We start from the raw sequence: 20604 nt of genomic DNA, 5'->3' as shown, positions 1-20604 counted from the left end.
CTGGCCTGGAGGTGGTTCTGTCTGACGAGAAGGCCTCTGCTCATCAGACCCCATTCTCTCCCACCCCTAGCTCCTCTCCCACTTCACAGACGGAGGAAGAGAGGCCAGGGGAGGTGGAGGGACAAGGCCTGAGGGCCCTGGAAGAAACCGAGGGACAGGACACCCAGGCACTGGAAGGCAGGCCCACGGAAAACCTGGCTGGCACCCCAGGGAGGGGCCGGGACAGCTGGGCAGAGGGGCCTGGGGCTGGGACGGCAGGTCATCAACTTCGGGGCCGACAGGGAGCTCAGAGGGCTTCCTGGATTCAGCGGGGAGAAGGATCCTGAGACAGCCCAGAGCTGAGAACCTCTGCCGGGGGCAGGGCTGGAGGGTGCCGCTTGCACTCTGAGTGCCACCGGGTGGGTGAAAAGGACAAGAGGAGAGAAGAGCAAACCCACGCCCAGGCCCCTCCGGGAGGGGCTGCTGCGTGTCTCAGTCTCCGAAGCTGAACATCTCGGCTTCCTTCTCCTTCCAGAAAGCGAAGCTCCGGTCGATGTAGCCACAGATGTCCTCGCTGTTGAAGCTGCCCTGTGGGGAGCCAGACCCCAGTCGCTGTGCCGCGGGCTCGGGGCCACCGTGGGGCGCAGCGGTGCGGGGCAGGGCCCCCAGCGCGGTCAGGCCCGGCTTTCCGTCTGGCTCTGCGTCCCAGGCGGGACTGTGGGTGGGGCCGAAGAAGCGGGCTTTGATGTCCTCAAAGCCATCGGCCCAGGCCCGGCGGCCCGAGGCCACCTCGTCGGTCACGGCCCGGTGGAAGGCCCGCGCGACCTCCCAGCCGTGGGCGCGCAGGTGCTCGAAGACCTCAAAGCAGAGCAGGTGGCGCGTCCTCCGCTCCTCAGCGGGCAGGTCGCACTCCAGGAGCTGGAAGTAGCCCAGCATGAAGAGGTCCAGCGTGAGGCTGCCGTACGGCACGGGCGCCCCGTCCACGTGCGGCAGGAACTGCTCAGGGGACAGCAGGCCGCGGGGCCGCCGGCTCAGCCGCCGCAGCTGCCGGGCGGGCACGTGCGCCATGACGGCCTTCCAGGTGCCCAGCAGGTGCGTGATGATGCTCCGCTGCTGCCACAGGTGGCCGAGCCGGGGGCCCTCGCCGGGTGGCGGGGAGGGTGGCGGAGGAGCCCTGGCCGCCTCCTGTCCCCGTGGCCCAGCACGGCGGGCCTCCAGGGTCCTGCAGGCGGCCGTCTTGAGGGCGGGCGTGTAGGCAGACTTCTTCCAGTGGCTGAGGAAGAGCATGACGATGCGCTCCTTCCGCAGGCTGGCCAGGTCGGGGCCGTGCACGGCGCCCGCCTCCGACAGCGGCTCCTCGCAGCTGATGCCTGAGTCGCTGGCCTCCTCCGTGTCGCCAGGCCCCAGCTCCCCTCCCACCAGGGCCCCCTGGGGCTGCGGGGGGGCCAGCCAGCAGCCCCTCAGGCACTGCCCGGGCTGGGCCCCCGCTTCACAGGGCCCCAGGTTCGGGGCACAAGGCAGGCCGGGGGCCAACTCAAAGTTGCCGCGCAGCGTCCGCACGGACACCCCACACTCCTGGATCTCGCGCTGGGCCTCGCTCTGTGGGAGGCCGGCCGGGGCTTCCCTGCCCGCCTCCTGCGGGCGCTGGGCGGCCGGCTTCTCCTCGCCCTGCACCAGCCCGTTCATACCCCTGAGCAGCAGCGACATGCTCCGCACCAGCCGGGCTACGTGGCTGCACCAGAAGGGCAGGGGCTGCCCGCCGGGTGCGGCCTCCAAGGCCCCCGCGGGGGCCTCGGGCTCGGGCTCGGGGCTGGGGGCCTCCTCGTCCTCCGCCCCAGGTGCCCGGGGCAGGAGGTGGCTGTTGACGGTGATGCTGACCAGGGGCTCGGGCAGCAGGGCCTGCAGCTCGGCCGCCAGGCGGCCCAGCTGGCTCTGGTATTCCTGGCAGCGCCGCCGCAGCTGCAGGTCGGCGATCTGCTTCTCCAGGTACACGAGGTCGTCCTCCGTCAGCAGCTCCCCAAAGGGGCCCAGGATGGCCTGGTGGGTCTGGGAGTACCGCCAGGTGGCCTGCTCCGCGGGGCCCGGGCTCCCGCCGTTGTCCTGGGCACAGGGAGGGCGGGTCAGCGGGGCGGCCACCAGAGGGCGTGCTCCCGCTGGGTGGGAGCTCCCCGGGGGTGGCTGCTCCCCGAGACCCTGGGGGCCCCAGCCCAGCCCAGCCCTGGACACCCACTGGCCTTTGCCTGCTGTTAGAGAGGGACTGAGGCTCAGGGAAGCCACCCTGCCCCGTGGGGGCCCAGCCGCACCCTCAGAAAAGGCTGGGGTGTCTCTGCTCGGCCACCCCCACATCTCCCTAACCTCTCCCTCATCTCAATGTTTAATGCAAACGGCCTCTCTCCTCAAGGCCCTTCAGCTGCTCTCACCAAACTCCAGAACCACTTGCGGTGCCAGGGAGACCCTGGAGGTCAGGCAGCCCCACAATCCGCTCTGGGTGCTCCTGATCGTGCACCCCGGGGCGCCCCCTCAGCCTTCCCTGCACCAGACACAGCCCTGTCCCCCCAGTGCTCACCGTCTGTGGGGGACAGACACAGAGGGACCCTGAGCTGGGCTCCCTCTGGGTCCAGGCCCCGTGCCGGCCTGATTGTTTCTCAGGGCGCCCTGAGAGGGGCACCCATTTCCAGGTAAGGGCACCAGGCTGCCACCTGGCTGCCAAGAGGCCTGGGTTGCCTGCCCAGACACGCTCTGTACTGAAGTTCGGACCCTTGGTCCAGCAGCCCTGGGACAGGGAGTGGCCCCTGTCCTGGGTGGGGGCTGATGTTTATTTCCTTTTAATGAATTTAAGTAGCCGCCGGTGGCTGGCATCATGGTGTTGGGCAGGCCTGCTCTGCCCCAAGTGTCACCGAGCGCCCCGTTCAAGCATGACTGCCTCCTTCTAGGGTCAGACTCTGGAACTACCGCCCAGGGTAGCTGGGAGGAGCCCGGTAAAAGCTGGGCCAGACCACAGCCCTCCTCTGCCCAGGCTTTCAAAGGCTCCCCAAAGCCTTGCAGCGAGAGGCCCCGTAGTGTCTGCCTGTCCCCTTCTGACTCCACCCCTCGTTCACTCCACTCCTCTTCCTGGTCCGCGCTTGCCAGCCCATTGCGTCTCGGGACCTTGGCACGTGCTGGTCCCCCTGCTTGGATGCTCGTCCCACATTTCCACTTCCCTCTGGCCCCTGCTCAAGGCCACCCCCCCCAGAGAGGCTGCCCCGAGCCCCCACAGGAGCAGGCCGCTCCACCTTTCACTGCTTTGCTTCTCTCCACAGCGCATGGAATCACTGCCCCCCGAGACACACACCCCCCGCCTTCCCCGCTGGAATACAGACGCCAGCGGGCAGGACTGCCGCCCTCCACAGCACTGCCCAGAACAGGGCTCGGCACAGGTGGGAGGGGACACAGCTCACTGGGTCAGAGAACACGTGGGGTCACAACTCTCACTCAGAGGCAGGGGCACCGCGGCCCTGGGCCTCAGGACTCCAGGGGCGGGATCAGCGTTCCACCTTCCACGGCCCCCTGCCAGGACAAAGCTCCGCCCACGCCTCTGCCCTTTACCTCTGGCCCCGCCCCTCCGCCTGACCACGCCCCACTCCCGTCCCGCTGGCCCCGCCCCGCCCGGTCTCACCTGAGCTTCCCGCGCGGGTTCTGCGCCCAGACGCGCCTGCAGCTTCCGCACCATCACCTGCCGCTTCCACTCGGGGATGGGCCGGCCGCGCTCATCCCGTGTGGGCACCAGCCCGTCGAGGTCACCGGAGGGCAGTCCGTCCAGCTGCAGCGCGGCCAGGCCGTCCGGGGCGTTCCCCGCCGCTGTCTCCGCCCCCTGTACGGATGTGGGCAGATCGATCACTCAGGGCCCCGAGGGCACCCTGCCTGCAGGAGGAGGGCAGGCCGCCCACCTGAGGCCTGCACAGCACTCCCAGCCTGGGGGAACCCGTGGTGTCCCTTGTGGGACCCAGGGTCTGTGTGGGGTCGGGGATCGCCGTTTGAGAGGCAGCCAGAGACGGCTCCTGCTCTGCTGTATCCAGCGGGGAAAGGGTGCCCAGAGCGGGCAAACTCGTTTGGGTAACAGTTGCACAGACCGAGTCTGGTGGCCAACTCTGGACTGCGGGACTTACCAGAGCCTTTAACATGCCCTGTGCTGGAGCTCTCCCAGAGGGGTGGCACTGTGCAGCACTCCCCAGACTTGAAAGGGCCTTGTGCCCAGAAGGAGGACGAAAAAGGGAGGGCGCCCCCTCCTGTGGGTCCTGGGCGGGCTGGGAGTCCCCATGGAGGGGGCAGCGGGCACCAGGCCCACCCTCCCCACGGATGTCTGCTTCCATATAGCATGTCAGGAGCACCGCCGAGGAGGGGCAGGAAGCACCCTGAGTTCAGAGGTCAGGAGGAGGGGGCTTGGGTCTCCCTGGGATCGGAGAATGGTCCCATGCCTTCTGTGCTGGGGTGACAAGTTGCTTGTGGCCCTGAAATTTCAGTGTCCCAAGAAGTCGGGGTGTCCTCCAGAGCCAGCCTGTCACCCCAGGCCCGACCTGCCATCCACCCGTGAGGAAGGCCCTGGCTGCCCCAGGCGTGACCTGGCCGGGCCCACCCAGGAGAACAGGCAAGAGCTGGCTGGGGGCCTTGGGCCACAGGGAGGTGGAGGGTGAGGACGCACCGTAGGGACGGCCATGGTGCTGGTGGTGACCTCCAGGGGAACTGCGTGCGCCGTCTGCTCCCTCTGGAGGGGCTGGTCAGGCTGGCCAGGCCAGGCCGGGCTGAGGGACGCTGCCGCTGGGCGGAAGGGGGAGCCGGAGTCAGAGGGGCTTCCAGAGAGGGCAGGGAGCCGGGGCAGAGCCAGCACTGCCCGTGGAGCCAAAGACCCAGTCAGCCCCTACCCCCAGCTGCGCCCCGGGCACACTCGTTCCTCCCGGGGGCGTCCACGGGCCTCGGGCCTCCGGAGGCAGGCTGGCTGGAGAGCCTGCATTTTGCTCTGGACATCCCGGCCCACTGTCCGTCCTCTGCCCCTTCCACCCCCTGCGACAGCCAGTGGCCTGGGGACCCGACGCAGCCCATCGAACCACAGAGCCTGTCCTACGCCACCCCCAGTGCCCCTGACCCACCACAGACCCACCCCAGGGCCATTCCCCAGTGAGAGGCACGTCTGCACCGCGCCCCGACCCCCACGGCCCTGGGTAACTACCGTGCGCCCATGACCCAGCGCTGCCCCTCACTGCGTAGGGGCCCCGGACTTTGTTCAGCTGCTCCCTCCCACTGAGAAATGCTGGTCACGGTCCCCTAACTGGTGGGGACTTGCCGCTTAAAGACCATGTCCCTGCCCCCTGCCGGCACCTCAGGCTGCAGCAGCACCTCAGGAGGGGCCTCACCCCTGGGCAAGCAAGGTCCAGAGAGGGAACAAGCCTGCCCCACGTCACACAGGCCGGAGGGCCAGCCCCAGGGGCTCGGAGCTCACAGAGGGACCCCGAGGCGGGGCAGGAGTGAGTGCCATTGTAAGAAATGCCGGTCTCACTTGAGAGCAACCCAGACCATAAAGGGAGCCTGGAAGAAGTTGGGGGCTGGGCAGTGGGCAGGGTGACACCAGCCTTATCTTTCCGTCCTGAGTGTGCAGGTGCCTGGAGTTGCTTCTCACCCCATCCCCCCGCCCCCTCAAAGGACCTCGGGGTGAGGCCGGCACTCGTGCCCCAAGCCCGTCCTCACTGCACAGCGTACTCACGGGTGGGGCTCCGTAGATCTGAGCCCCCTCTTCCATCCTCTGGGGAGCGCCTTGCAGCCGACAGTGGAGGCGGGGGGAACGGCGGGGGTGGGGGTGTCATCAGGAGCGGCACCTGGCAGTGGACAGGCCTGGTCAGTGGGGGCCCAGGGGGCCTGGCTTGGGTTGCCTGCTAGTGCTACTAGGTGGGGGTGGGGGTGTCCCGTGGTCTGGCCTGGCTCCATCTCGTGGCGTGGGCGGTGCCTCTTGGAACAGGCCTGGAGAGGGTCAAGTATGCAGGAACGAGGGGTGGTACCCCCCCCCAGTTATGTCCCGCATGCCTCCCCTCCCCTCCATAATGGGTGACTGCGGCTCCCCCAAACTCCACGCATTTGCCTGAGTGCCACCACTCATGTGCTCCCCAATACCCCCACCACCACGTGAACCCCTATCTCAAGGCGTGGCTCACGGGCTCCCACTAGAGGCAGCTTAACTCGGCAGCCGCACGGGCTGGGTTAGGACCTGGCATCCAGCTTGTGCTCATCTCTCTGTGGCCTGACGAGAGACGTGTGTGCGTGCACACACAGCACATACCTGCACACACACAGGCACACGCCTGCACACACACAGGTACACGCCTGCACACACACAGGCACACACCTGCCCTCTGTGTGGACACGAACCCCCTCCCAGAGGAGAGCAGGTGCCTGGCCTCCAGGCTTAGGGGAAAACCAATAGGACCCTGGAACTCCTCGGCCACATGAGCAGGGGGCTACATGGCTGGGACCACACCTCAGAGCGGGCGCGCTGTGCCCAGGGCCCATCAGGCACTGCCCGCCACCCTTCCTGGGCTGCCTGGAACCAAACCACCAAGGCTGCCCCTGGGAGCCCGGGGCCGGGGAATCCATGCTGGAGGCTGCAGGGGTCCTCACGCTTCACCCCTACACCCTGCCCTGTGTCTGGGGAAGGTGCAGTCCTGCCCTTGCCAGCTCTCCTGCCCCCAAGCACTGACCAGAGGGCAGCTGGAAAGAGCCTTGACCCCCACCCCACCCCCGCTCAGGCAGGCTGCCCTGACACAGCGGGCGTGGTCAGCAGGAGGGCTATGCTCGCCCCCTGCCCTGCCTGCCCCTGCTTAGGTGGCAGAGAAATCCTCCAGGAGGACACCTGGGCTGTCCCCCCAGGACCCCGAAGCTTTGGTTTAAAGCTGGAAGTTGAAGGCTGTCTGGCCTCCTGTCTCAGCTGGAGGACACGTGGGCTCCTGGCCGGGTCCATGCTGCCCTGGCTCCAGCGCAGCTAGTAGGGCCGCACGCCGGGTTCCCTCCGAGCACCCCCCCTGGCCAGTGGACCGCAGCTCCTCACCCCCTCCCTGCAGTGGGCACCCGGGGTGGGACGTGGCCTCGGCCCGCAGGGCGGTGCTGGAGTGTCAGCAGGACAGAGGACCTGGTTCAAACGCGCCCCACGCGGCGTACGTGGCCGGGGCGCACGCTGCAGCTCGGTGCGCCGCTCCGCTGGCCCTGCCCTGACCTCCCTTAGCCTCTGGGACGAGACACCTGCGCTTTGATTTTGCACAGAGCTTCGTGGGAGATTTTTCCGGTCCTGTTGGGGCAACCCCTCCAGCCGCTCTGAGTGTCCCCTCACTCACCCACAGGGGGGTCAGCCCCACCTCCCGGCAAGGACGTGGACTCCTTAGCCAGCCACCCAGCCTGGGGTGCCCTTTGCCCCTGCCGCCTCCAGCCCCACAGCCACGTTCCCGCCCAGGACTCTGCGCCCACCATGGCCACCAGACAAGAGCGCAGCCCGACCCCCGTCGGCCCCACCACCATGCACCTCACACCTCGCTCCTGTGGGAATCTGGGAGCCCCAGCGCACGGCGGGCTGGGAGCGTCTGCCGGTGCCCAGCTGGTGGAGGCCGGGGTTGAGCTGTGAGCTCAGGGAGCTGTGGCCGTCCTGGGCTGTCGGGGGCTGTCATAGCTGCTGCCCCCAGGAGTGGGAGGCATCGCATTAATAATTGAAGGCAAAGGTGTCAGGTGGCCGGGCAGGCTTGGGCTGCGTGTGGGATCCCTTACCACGTGCCTCAGCCCTTCACAGTGCAGGATCCAGGGAGGCAGGCCCTCTGTGAAGGTGGGGGGACCGAGAACCTGGGCCACCTGGGAGGGAGAGACCACCTAGGGGAACGCCCCAGGGCAGTGCTCCCCTGCAGGCCAGCCTCGGCACAGAGGGCTGGGGCTGGGGGCCCCTCTGACCACTGCTCCTTTGTGACCTGGTCAAGGGGCACCAGCAGTGGAGGAGGTGGCAGGCGGCGGGCCCCTGGCCCCACACAAGGGTGGGGGTCCTGGCTGCTCCTTGCCTGGCGTTTCTCAAGGCCGCGTTGGCAGGGAGGGCCCTGGCCGAGGAGCAGGCTGATTGCTGCTCGCTATAAAACGGGGCTGCTCCAACTCTGTGTCCACAGCTGCGTAGCAGACTGCCCATGTGCGCCGCAGCCGTCTGGGCCCACGTCACATCACCCTGGGCCTTGGGGGGGTAGGGGGCCGTACAAAGCATGATGCTTGCTTGACCTCTGCCCTGTGTCTCCAGCGCCCATGACGCAGGCATGACCTGGCTTAGGAGCTGCAAACCAGGTCGGTCAGACCCCAGGCCCCCACAGCACAGCTGCAGAAGCTGATGGACCGAGGAGGGCCGAGCCCGGGCCCTCACCACAGGGCCCCACAGGGCCGGTCCCCCGCCAGGACAGAGCTGTGGGCCTGCCCTGCTGCCTGCCCTCCTGGGAGACCTCGGCTCCTCTCCCAGTGGAACCTGTTCTGGGGGGGGGGGGAACCTCCCCTGCCCCTCACGGGCAGGGTGGGGGTGCTGAGAAGGGAAGGGGGGGCACTGGGAGTTGCTCCAGGACCCAGGGGAACGATGTTGGCCTCCAGGTGGCACCTGCAGCCAGCGGGGGACCTCATGCCACCTGTCCCCGGGCGGTCTGGCCCCACCGCACCAAACAGCAGCCTGGCCTCGGGGTCCTGGCTTGTGAGTCAGGAGGTGCCCGCGGTGGGCCCCACGGAGGGCGCCTGGCAGGGCCGGCCGCCCTGGGACAGACCTCAGGGCTGTTGTCACTGGGGTGCCACAACGCCCTGAATTTTAGCCGGGACAGGGGTCCGCTGTGCTGTTTCCCAGGCAGCGGGCGTACCCACGTGCCTGCACCTCTCACTCAGGCCCCAGACACGAGCTGAACATACACGGACCAGACAGAGCGGCCGGCGCTGGGTCCCGACCTGCGGGGTCCTGGCCGTGGGCGTGTTGCCCTGAGGCCGGCAGGCTGCCCTCCCGGGGGCGGGGTGAGATTTGAGCAGCGCTGTGCTGGCTGGCCATGCATTATGCATTGGGGACAGCTGTGTCGAGCCGGGTTGCAGCCCTGTAATGCCACCCGGCCGGGAAAATCATGACCCGTAAGTGGGTGCCGGACACAGGTCGCCACGGCTGAGATTCAGTTACTGGCCGCACAGCCAGGCCTGCCCCTCCGCTGGGGAGGAGGCGCCCCAGGGGAGCCCGTTGCCTGCTCTGGGCCTCAGTTTCCCCACTTGTGAAGTGGAGGGGTCTAGGCCCCTTCTGGGCCTGGGGGGAGGGGAGCTGGGGCCTGCTGGGAGGGGAGCTGGGGCCTGCTGGGTGCTCAGTGGGCACCTTCCTTAACCTGCAACCAGGTTCCTTAATCCCATTTTACAGATGAGAAAGCTGAGGCTCAGAGGGTCTTAGACTTGCCTGCACCCCCTGGTGGCAGTGAGTACGGGTTGGGGGCAAGGAGGACGTTAGGTGCCGTGGAGCTGTGGGCACTTGGCTCCCCCACGGGCAGGGCCACGCTCGCCAGCCTGGGCTGCTGCTGCCCGGCCAGGACCTCACTCACACGGGGCCTCACAGCGGGGAGTCCGAGCGTAGGGAGTCCCCTAGCCCCTGTCCCACCCCTCGCCGTGCACAGGGGTGTCCAGGGAGCAAGGGGACTTGGCGCAAGGTCAAGGTGGGGAGGTTGAGGCAGGGCCTGGACTTCTGAGCAGCATGCAGGCCCCCCGCTGTCCTGCAGGCCTGCCTTTGAAGGGGGCGCCTCCCGCGGGGCCAGTCTGGCCTCCACCGGGGCAGCCTCTGTCCCCAGGCTGCCTCTCCTGGGACTGGAGGCCTTCCCCGCCTCCTCCGAGCCTGACACGGGAAGAGGCCGGCACCGGCGACCTCTGGATATTGCGTTTCCATCAATATTGCATCAGGCGCGCAGCCTGCGCGGCCTCGGCCCCCAGCTGACAGCCGCCCTCCCCTGGGGCTGCACCTGCACCTGCAGTGTGAGGCGGGGGCGCCGTGGGGGACGCTCCCGCCCGCAGTGAGTGGCCAGCCCCCCGCTGCCCTGGGCCCTCACTGAGGGAGAAGAGAGTCCCCGGCCCTAACCCTAAGTCCCGGTGGCTCTGGAGGCTCACAGGACGCGCCAGCCTGGAAGGCCAGGGTCCGGATGTGAGTGCGCCAGCCACGGGCCCCAGATGCAGGCGAGAGGCTGTGGATGGGGAGGGGGCGACGAACATGCACCCCTGCCCCCGTCTGGCACCACAGGCCGAGCGTGTGGGCGGGCTGGGGGGCTGCGCGCGCAGCCGTGGCTGGTTGGGGCGATTCGCTGCCTTCATTCCTGTGGTGTCACCAAGGAGACCAGAAGGAGCCTCCGTTCCCCACACCCCGGGGAGTCAGGAGAGCCCCCAGCACTCCCATCCACATAAGAGAGGGGCTGGCACACGTGCGGGGACCCGGAGGTGCCGGCACCACGGTGCGGCTGGGCCGGGGGCGGGCCGGGGTCCCCTCTGCCCCGCCAACCTCAGCTGCCAGGTGGTGACCGCGCAGGACACCCCAGCTGGTGGACAGTGCGCTTTGTCCACCCCACCGGCAGCCAGCTGCGTCCCGCCCACAGCGCCGAGCCACGCCAGGAAAGCAGCCTTTAACCAAGCGATACGCCACTCGGTGTTCAGTGAAATAGTAAGTTACTTCCGCAGTAACTGGTAGTTCTTGTTTCTGAAAGTACGACTCCGGGACAATGTGGGACACCTGCGTGTCCCCAGAGCGACTGAGCAGCCCCTGAACCGTGGCAGGTGGGTGTGGGCGTCCGGTGGCGGTGACAAAGGGCGCCTGGTGGTGGGTGGCTGGGTGAGGACCACCTGCGGGTCCGGGGCCAGGTGGACTGCGGCCCCACTTCTGTGGGTCCTGGGCACCCCGGGGGGATAAGGAGGCAGCAGCCCGGCGGGAGCCCTGGCGTGGGGACAGGACTGCTCTCTGGGCCTCAATGCTGTCAACTGACAATGGGCCCAGGCATCCTAGGGACACTTCCTGAAGGGGCAGCCACCGAAGACAGGCGGCAGGCTGGCCTGACTTGTCATAGTAACTTCTTGGGCCTGAAATGGGGGGATGGGTGGGAAGGCCTGTGGGGAGCCTGGCTCCACCCCCCACCCTTTTTGTCCGTCCACCCCTTTGGCGGCCTGTCCCTCCACCCTCACAGCCATCCATCCATTTGCTCACCCGCCCACGCGCTCCCCCATTCATTCAACAGACACCTGTGGCCTGTCAGGTGCTGGGGACGTGGCCAGCCGGACAGACGGATCTCTGTCCTTACAGACAGGGCAATGGCGCAGGAGGTTCAAGGGCACATGCAAGACAGGCGCAGGGAACTGGGAGCAGTCGCCTCCTGCGCTGCGCAGGGCTGGCCGGGCCTCCTCAGGGAAACCTCGCGAGGACCCGGGGTCCTGCTGTCCTGTGGGTAACCTCAGTCTGCCTTAGCGTCACCCCTGGGGCCCTGGTCACGGGGGATCCGGAGTCACGAGCGTGGTTTCTGTGGCCCAGGTGGGTGGCAGGCCTCGGCCAAGGCCCAGCCCCAAGCCCAGCCCTGGTCCCAACCACAGAGAGTCCTGGCCGGGCCACAGCCCCGGCTGCCCCTGGCCCCTGCGCCCAGCTAGCTGACTTGGGGCTGGCTCAGCCCCGGCGCAGGGCCTTTTCCCTGGAAACAACAGTGTGCACACGGCCCTGTCACCCTGCCCCCACCCCCGGGCGACTGGGGACCGTGAGACTTACGGGCTGGGCTGTCTCCCGCAGGTACTGGGCGCAGTCCGGGTGTCCGTGGTACTCGGCCAGGTCCGCTGCTGTGTAACCGTCCTCGTCCCGCAGGGAGGGGTCCACGTGGTGGGAGACGAGGGTCTGGCAGCACTGCAGGGAGGGAGAGGTGTTACCCGCGGCACAGCACCCACCAGGCACCCTGGAGGGCTGGCACTGCACCCCCAGTTCCTGGGGGGAGCCTGCCCGAGGCCCCGCGCTGCTGCCTGCACCCACCGCCGCCCGGTCCTGGCACCAAGCCCCGCAGGCTCCGGCACCCCGTCCTGCCAGGGAGCCCGGTATTGGGGCAAGGAGCTCACTACGGCCTCGGCGGGACCCTCCCAGCTCAGACCTGCCCCCACCTGGCCCTGGAGCCCACGCCCCCGGCTCTGACTACACAGCCAGCTGCCGCTTATGCAGCACCCCCTGAGGTGTGTGTCCTCGCCACATGAAGAAATCAGGGTGCAGGGTGACAACGTGACCACGGCTGGGACTTGTGAAGGGAGGGTGGTGGCTCCGGGTGCCCGAGACTGAAGCCTGGACATTGGAGAGGCGGCCGTGCCAGTGGCCATGACAGGTGGGCAGAAGGGTCCGCGTCGGGGAGCAGAGAAGCAGGGGCTCAGACCAGCTGCTCCCCGGTCACCAGGAAACGGGGCTGGACCTGAAGGTCACCTTCTCAAAGCCCCGGGAGGCCACCAGCAAGCGAGGAGTTCTGAGGGGAGAGGGGTCCAGAGGGGTGAGCCCGGCCCTCCGAGGAGCGGGCGCAGGGGCGACGGTCACAAGCTGAGCGGTGCCTTCGCAGCCTCCTGGGAGGAGCGGGCCCTCCACGGGGGGCTCTGGTCCGCCATGCAGGGGCTCCGGGGGACCCCGTGCCCGGACTGTGGACTGAGAAGGTCCTGGACTCACAAGTCCCACGTGTGCTGACAGGCGGAGGCAAACAAGACATCGTCCCAGGCCCCAAATGACCCCTGCAGGTCATTTCTCAACGGGCATCACACAGTCCGCGAGGCCGGGGCGCTGAACAGGCTGGGAGACCCGGCCCCCACACAGGCAGGTCCCCAAAGACAGGCGGACAGGCCGGGGCGCCCGTGCGGATGGCCGGGCCGGGGAGTTCAGGCGTGGAGTGGCAAAGCTGCAAAACGTGACCTGGGAGATTGAAAAAGCGACTCATGCGAAGGTGGAGAACTTAAAAATAACAGCCAAATTAAAAAACGAAGCTGAAGAGTTAGCCAACAGAAAGTGGAGCAGAAGCAGCAACCCAGGGCACAGCACAGTCAGCCCCAAAGAGAAAAACAGAAAACCAGTAGCTTCGGTCAGGACTGAAACGCGCGTGCTGGGCTGGCCAAAAGTTCATGTGTTTTTTCCGTACGACGGCTCTAGTAGCGCTTAGCTGTCTGTAACTTCATTCAAGACAATTTTGTTAGGTTGTGTTGCGACAGCTGTCCTATCAGCATGCATTTAAAAAAAATGTATCAATATTGGTGGCTTTTTGTGCAGCCATTTTAATATTGAAGATGGAAAAAAATATGCAACATTTTCCGCGTGTTATGCTTTATTATTTCACGAAAGGTAAAAATGCAACTGAAATACGGAGAAGGCACTGTGACTGATGGAACGTGTCAGAAGGGGTTTGAGGAGTTTCTTGGTGCTATTGACATTTTGGCCAAATAACTCTCTGCTGTGGGGATGCCTTATGCACTGGAAGGTGTTTAGCAGCCTCCGGGGCCTCTCCCCACTAGAAGCCAATAGCAGGAGAGAGCCGGCATACTCACGATATCCAAATCAATACAATTATTGGTGAAAATGAAAAACGTGCCGTTTATTTTACGGAAAATCTAAACGGACTTTTTGGGCAACCCACTAATATTAACCCTGGAACGAGGGATGGTAGCGTGGCGCAGAGGCCGTGTCTGGGGGGAGGACAGCGGAGAACCGGACAGACAGATGTGAGCACCAGGCACATGCCGGGGAAGCCCAAGCAGTCCCGGGTAGGACGGGCGCAAAGCCGCCTCTGGGCCCAGCACAGCGAAGATGCAAAACCAGACGGGATGAGCATCTTAAAGCAGCCAGAGGGAAAAAGATGACCTTCCAACCGTGACCCCCGCAGCAGACCTCGTGGCGGCAGCCAGACGTGGTGAGCGACATTTTCAAAGCACCGAAGCGAACAGGCAGCACCTGCCACGCTGCAGTTCTCTATGCGGCAAAACGCCCCTCAGGACTGCGGGGGCGATGCGATGTCCCCAGACAAATGGGAAAAAAGAAACAAAAGAACTAGCGCGCAGCGCACCCAGCCCAGGGGACCGGCTACAGCAGTGGTCCCCAACCTTCTTGGCACCAGGGACCGGTCTCGTGGAAGACAATTTTTCCACAGGCCGGGGGTGGCGGGACAGATTCGGGATAACTCAAGCGCATGACAATCAAGCTCGCCTCCTGCTGTGCAGCCTGGTTCCTAACAGGCCCGGACTGGTACTGGTCCGTGGCCTGAAGTTGGGGACCCCTGGTCTAAAGCATTTCTCAGACTCAGGGAAAGGGGGTCCGGGTCGGGGCCTGACATGCCGGGAGGAACGAAGAAGGAAAATGTGTAGGTGTGTTTGAATAAGTCTTTATCCGTGGACTGAATAAAAACTAATCATGTCACATAGGTTTTTAAAGACCGTAGAAGGAAAACACATTAAAAAGGCAACCTCATCCCATTCCAGCCGCCCGCCACCCCCGCTCCCCTCTCTGAGGCCACAGGAGCCTCCGGGCTGTGCCTTACAGGAGCGGGGGCAGCTGGCACCAGCGTGCTCACCCCAGAAGAGAGCCTGTCCCACACATGGGCAGCGAGGCCTTCCCATGGGGCCCTCACTGTGCCAGGCACCGTTCTGGGGCAACACCTGGCCCCTTTGGTCCTCACGGCCCCTGTCCCTCTGGGGCCTATGGGGCCCGTATCGCCCAAGACAAAATGGGGCGCCAGGAAGGCCAAGAAGCCTCGCGAGGTCGGAACGCGTGGAAGTGGGCAGCCTGGAAGCGCCCATGACCTCACCCGAGGGGCCTCTCGGATGCGAGCTGGAAGGCTCCTCCCATGTAAGTCGGGGTCCTCTGTCCCCAGGGTCAGACCCCGCGCCCTCTGCTCATCACAAGCACTTCCTGACCCCTCGTTCACTGTTCTCGAATGAAGCCCATGGATACTATCATTTACCCGCACAAGTGCTTTTTCAATAATTAGTCCTCCAGCCCGGCTGGTGTGGCTCGGTGGACTGAGTGGCGGCCTGTGAACCAAAGGGTCACTGGTTCGAGTCCCAGTCAGGGCACAGGCCTGGGTTGTGGGCTGGGTCCCCGGTTGCAGGTGCATGAGAATCAACCCCACATGGATGTTTCTCTCCCTCTCTTTCTCCCTCCCTTCCCTTCTCTCTAAAAATAAATTTAAAAAAATAATAACTAGTCCCCCACTCTAACATAAAGGAGAAGAGAGAAATAATTTATAACGTAACAAGCACGCATTTCGCTGTGTAAATGTTTAAGCGTAACGACACGAGGATGTAGTCCGACGGGCGTGTCAGGAAAAATTAGAAAGGCTCCCCAAACGGACAGAGCAGTCACTGCTGGGCGTGCGCCCTGTCCGCGTCGCTGTCCCCTCTGCTCTTCAGCCACGGCCTCAGAGCCAATGCCTCTGCGCTCTGGGGCTACTGCACCGCAAGTGGTTCCCGGTCAGGAAAAGGCAACGCACGTGCGTGGGGGAGCGCGGTCAGTGCGGACCGTCCTGTCCACGCCGACCGGCTGGCGCCCGTCTGCCTGCCTGTGCGTCCCCGCCTGGCCCTCACCGGGGTGGGGGTGCGTGCGTGTGCGCGTGCGTGTGTGCAGTCACGCTGAATTCCTGGTCTCCTCACTGGTGAATGAGTTCAGTGGGAGCCCCCGGCGCTGCCTCACCTCCATCTGCCCGTTCTCGGCAGCATCGTGCAGGGGGGTCCCGCCCCAGGAGTCTCTCATGATGGGGGCGCCCATCAGCAGCAGCCGGTCTAGGATGGGCGTGTGGCCCCCTCGAGCTGCAAAGTGCAGGGCGGTGGCCCCCTCATTGTCCCGTGCCGTCAGGCCGATGTCAGTGAAGGTGACCTGGGGCGGGGAGGAGAGGGACCAGCTGAGGCTGGCCAGGTGACCGCTCATAGGGGGATGGGGGCCCCGGGGAGGAGGGCATGGAGGGTTGGGAGGCGCTTCAGAGCAGGGGCACATCCCCCCAGGAAGCTGGGGACAGAGCTGGCTCCTCACGCTCAGCCCGTCCTGCCCAGGCCTGGCCCCTGGGGAGCAGCTGAGCAGCGTGCGGTGCGGGAACTGCGCTCTGGTTTGGCTGGGGCGCTCCAGTCCCCAGAGCCACCCTGGCCCACATCTTGAGCCCAATGCCTTGGTGGGGGCTGGTTTCACACAGGTGTTGGCTGATGAAGGGGGGGTGGGGCGGGAAAGGACACCCTCCGGCAGCAGGCGCGTTGGGGCCCTGAACTCCGCCCCAGCCCAGACGCGGACGTGGGTCCTGCTGGCCTCCCAGAGCTCTGGACACGGACCTTGGTCATCCTGTCCTGCTGGCAGCCACAGTTCTGTGGGGACACCAGTGGCCTCCGGGCTCAGGGGGCTCTTGGGGGCACACTGAATGGTGGCCTCTGGGACAGTCACCACCCAGCTTGCCAATGAGACGGAAGGGGCTCTTCTGGGAAAACTTGGTCTTCCTGAGAGAAGGGGCAGCGACATGGTGTTTCCCCCTTTTCTCCCACTTCCTGCCTCGAATGTGGCCAATGTCCACCAAGAGGGAGAGGCCAAGGGACAGTGGGACGTGGCCCCTGGGACTGACCCAGTGCCAGCAGCCTCCTGCTCTTTCTGTGGTTGGGTCCACGTGTCACCTGCAGCCAGAAGCTCTGCTGGCTGACCCCACATTCAGACATGTCTGTTAGGGACAATGTCCCCCCCCCATCAGCCAGCTCCCCACGGGGAAGGGTGCCCAGCCCTGGGGCTGGTGGGCAAGGCCGAGGCTGCCCCTGCCCCCATGGCCATCCTGCTGGGCGGGGTGGCTGCCCCTCACCAGGTGGGTAGGGCTGGCAGTGGGGGAGGGGACCCTGGAGCTGTGCGCCAGGCAGCTTGGGGCACGAGGAGGTCTGCGTGGGAAGGGCTCTCCTGCCCCTTCAGCAGCTGTGGTGACCCGCCGTGGCTGCCAGCACCCTCAGAAAGGAGCCCCGGCCCTCGGCCTCTGCTGCATCACTCCCCACTGACCAGGCTCTCCCCAGCGCGGAGGAGCTGTGCCCTCCTCCAGGAACCTGTTTGGCCCCCCCTTTTGTCTAGCCACCTCCCGTCCACTCTGAGTGCTGCCCTTCCTCGGGAGGCCCCCAGCTCAGAGACCCGGAGACCTTGCCTGGTCTGGTTTTCCATGGTGGAGGCAGGGCGTCCCCAGCCCTTCCTGGAAGAAGGCACCCCTCCCACCTCCAGCCAGGGGCTTCCTTCCGGAAAGACGCCTGAACGTCCCGGCCATGGGTCCAGAAGTGGACAGGGCTGGGCGCTGGCCCTGCTCTGAGGCAGGTGGGCGTCAACAAGTGGCCAAATGGCCACGGCCAGGCACTGGGGACGCAGCACCTGTGCCACCGAGCCTGGGAGCTCCCAGGACATGCCCCGGGACGCCTGGAGGAGGGACAGGGGAGGCCCAGGGGGAGGTCTGCTGTCCCCGCCGCCTGCAGGGCCGCCGCCGGGGTGTTCCGTCTGCAGCCACTGCTTGTCAGAGCTGTGCCCTCCAGGCTGTGCCCCGCCCCCCAGCCTGGGACAGAGCTCGGACGCATCCGGTCCCCAGTGACCCTCTGGGTCCCCCGTTCTCGGGTGCGCAGACCCGGGGGTGGGCCCCGCTCGCTCGGAGGGGCTCAGGGGTGTAAGCGGGAGCAGGGCCCAGCCCGCAGCGCGGCCGCCTTACCAGCCAGACGACGAGGGAGTAGTGGCCGCGGGCGGCGGCCGCGTGCAGCGCGCTCATGCCGTCCAGGGCGCGCAGGCGCACGTCGGCCCCGCAGTCCTTCACCAGGAACTGCGCCAGGTGCAGGTGGCCCTCCTGGCAGGCCAGGTAGAGCGGGGAGGCGCCGCTGCGGGTCCGCCGGTTCACGCTGCTGCGGGGGAGGGAGGGGCGCGGTGGGTGGGGGGCTGCTCCGGCCGGCCGGACGGAGGGGAGGTCGCGCCCCGTCCCGTACCCGCCGAGGCCCCCCGGCAGTCTCCTGCAGGGTTGCGGAGCTTTCGCGCAGCCCGGGGGAACCAGCCACGGTGGGGGCACGCGGGGCGGGGGGCGGGGCCGCTGGAGTCCAGGCTGGGCGCGTCTCAGGGGGACTAGGCCCGTGGGGCTGCGGGGGCGGGGCCCGCTCAGTGGAAGGGGGCCCCGTGAGCTGGGTCTGGCGCGCGGGCCGGGCGTTCGGGCTCCGTGTGTGAATGCACCAGATGGAGCAGGGTCCTGGGGTTTCCCCGAGCCCCTCTGCTCCCCCTGCTGCAGGGCCAGAGGGGTTCTGGGTCCCCAGTGAGTCACTGCGGGGGGTGGGGGCGTCCCCTCCCCAAGGCTGACCCCACCCCGCGGTGACACAGACCCCACCTCTGGGGTGGGGGGAGAGGAGGATGTTGGTCCCTGGGGCGTGGGCCTTCCCGTGTGTGCGTGTATGTGGGGGGGGCATGCGTGTGTGCGTGCATGCACACGCATGTGATGCGTGTTTTAATGTGAAGTCTCCCAGTTTCCAAGGGGCAGAAACTACTTTACAAACTGCAGGTCTAAGAGACACTCCGTGGCTGGCATGGGCCCTCGGGGGAAGGTCTGCAGCAGAGAGTCCCCAGGCCTTCGCCAAGGGGCCGGGTGGCGAGGCCGGGCGTGGGACACTGTTGTACAGCTGCGATGCCAGGTCTCATTGGGAGCACACGTAGGGCCAATGGGGACAGCCAGGCTTGCCCTGCCCTGTCTCCTGTTACTGTGGGCCTGCCCTGCCAGGCCCACATCAAAGGCACCAGCGGCCTCCTCTGCCCCCTTGTCCCAGCCTCCTGGGGCCCAGGCCGCGAGACGGCCCGCCAGGGGGCGCTTGGGCCCTCACCTGCCACCAGCCGCGGCCAGGAGCTTCACGCAGGTCAGGTCCCCACTGACGGCGGCGTGGTGCAGCGGCAGGGCGCCCTCCAGCGTCTCCAGCGTGGCCGGGTGGCCCTCTCGGAGCAGCCACTCCACCAGCACCGGGTGTGCGAAGCGGGCGGCCAGGTGCAGCGGGGAGACCCCCGAGGCGTCTTGGTCCTACCGAGGCACAGGTGGGGGGTAAGGGGGCGGCAGGCCTGGCCTCACCCCCGCTGGCAGCACCAGTGAGGCCAGAGCCAGCCTTAGGGTCCGCAGTGCCGGGGCCCCTCCTCCCTCAGCTCACCCAGGGCCCCTGCTGGGGAGTGCCCCCCACCAGCTGAGCGATGGCACGAGGCGGCCTGCTCAAGCTAAGAGGCGGGGCGAGGACGCAAGTCCAGGCCCAGGCCCGCGTCTGTGACCTCCACACGCAGGGTCTCCTGGCCGGAGCACCATCACGCCTCTTCCCAGTCTCTGCTCACAGCCAGAAAGGCTTCCCCGAGGCTGGCTGGGCGGCTGCCGTATCCCCGCAAACCGCCCCTGGCCACGCCCGCCGCAGGTCCTCCGGCCGGGACCGTTTCCCCGGTGGGCCCAGCACTCCCGCCCGGCTGCCCCTCGGAGCCGTGACCAGTGGCAGTCATTCTCTCCTGGGACCCAGTGGGCCATGCATGTCTGTCAGACACACAGGGGCAGGGGACAGGCAGGAACAGGGCAAGGACGGGCCCTGGTAGAAGTGCCCCCACAGCCCATCCCTGAGCCCTGGAGACCCTCTCTGTCGGCCAGGCCTCAGGTGCCCACGCGGCTCCAGCTCCTGGGCCTGAGGGCCCACCGTGGGCCCACGGACCCTTCCTAGACCCTGAGGGAGACAGGCCCAGGGGCTGGGCCTGATGAGAGCTGGGGGACCGCCGCTGGCAAGGCCAGGTGCTCCTGGGGGCCACTGAGTGGCTCCTCTGTGCCGCGATGCAGTGGGGTACAAGGTGGTGCGGGAGGCGGCCTCGGGGTGCTCTGGGTGGGCCGGGGTGGGGCCGCGGCAGACCGTGCTGGCTGAGCCTGCGGTTTGCACCGTGAGGCCCTGAGGGAAGGAGGAAGCCCAGGGTGGAGGGCTTCTGGCTCAGGGCTCAGTCCTGGCTCACTCCACAGACGACAGCCCCCCCCCCGCCCCCGCGTGTCCCTGCTCACCTGCAGGCCGCAGCCCCCTTCACGCACCAGCCAGCACAGCTCAGCCAGGCTGCCGGTGGCAGCGGCGTCGTGTACCGGGGTGGCCCCGTTGTGGGCCCGCTGGTTGCTGGGGAGTTTGGCCCGCTGCACCAGGAACTTGACGCAGGCCAGGTGGCCGGCCCGGGTGGCGTGGTGCACCAGCCCAGCCCCCAGGGCGTCGACGATCCCCGGGCCCAGGGCACCGGCCTCCAGCAGCTGCTCCAAGGTGGCCAGGTCCCCATCCTTGGCGGCGGAGAGCGCCCGCTGCTCCTCCATCCTCCGGCCCGGCCACCCGGCCACCCGCTGGCTCCTGGGGCTCACGCACAGGCCCGGGCTTCCTGTTTCAGGCGTGGACGCAGCTCCCGGCTCCAGTTACCCGATAAGCGGCCCACAGGGCAGATGGGAGGCGGCGGGCTTGCGGGAGGGGGGCAGGCCTTGCAGCTCGGCCGAGCCACCCCCACTGTGCCCAGAGCCACAGTCAGCAGGGGGTGCAGGGTGCACCTCGTCCAGGGCAGGGGGTGAGCGCTGGCCAGGGACACTGACTCGCGTTGCCCATGCCTCT

The 20604-nt window shown here is 66.9% G+C and overlaps 1 protein-coding gene across 3 annotated transcripts; it reads right to left on the bottom strand.

The window, feature by feature from the left end:
* On the bottom strand, positions 1-20318 carry ESPNL (espin like). 3 transcript variants are annotated; one of them, XM_090269695.1, is made up of 9 exons: positions 20025-20318; positions 18838-19028; positions 17694-17880; positions 15683-15865; positions 11756-11887; positions 5714-5825; positions 4658-4773; positions 3635-3829; positions 1-2079 (listed from the first exon to the last, which is right to left on the bottom strand). In XM_090269695.1, exons 1-9 carry the CDS (start codon positions 20316-20318, stop codon positions 472-474), a joined length of 3018 nt encoding a protein of 1005 aa, XP_090125821.1. In that variant the 3' UTR covers positions 1-471. The 3 variants fall into 3 exon arrangements, with proteins under 3 accessions (XP_090125821.1, XP_090125836.1, XP_090125830.1); XM_090269710.1 differs by having other exon boundaries at positions 4667-4773; XM_090269704.1 differs by having other exon boundaries at positions 4658-4767.
* Between the last annotated feature and the right edge of the window lie 286 nt (positions 20319-20604).

The sequence above is a fragment of the Furipterus horrens genome, unplaced genomic scaffold (genome assembly GCF_987537825.1).
Source record: "Furipterus horrens unplaced genomic scaffold, mFurHor1.1.pri manual_scaffold_1, whole genome shotgun sequence".
Taxonomy (NCBI): domain Eukaryota; kingdom Metazoa; phylum Chordata; class Mammalia; order Chiroptera; family Furipteridae; genus Furipterus; species Furipterus horrens.
Note: the sequence above shows the minus strand (reverse complement) of the source record. Positions and strands in the feature narration are given on the sequence as shown.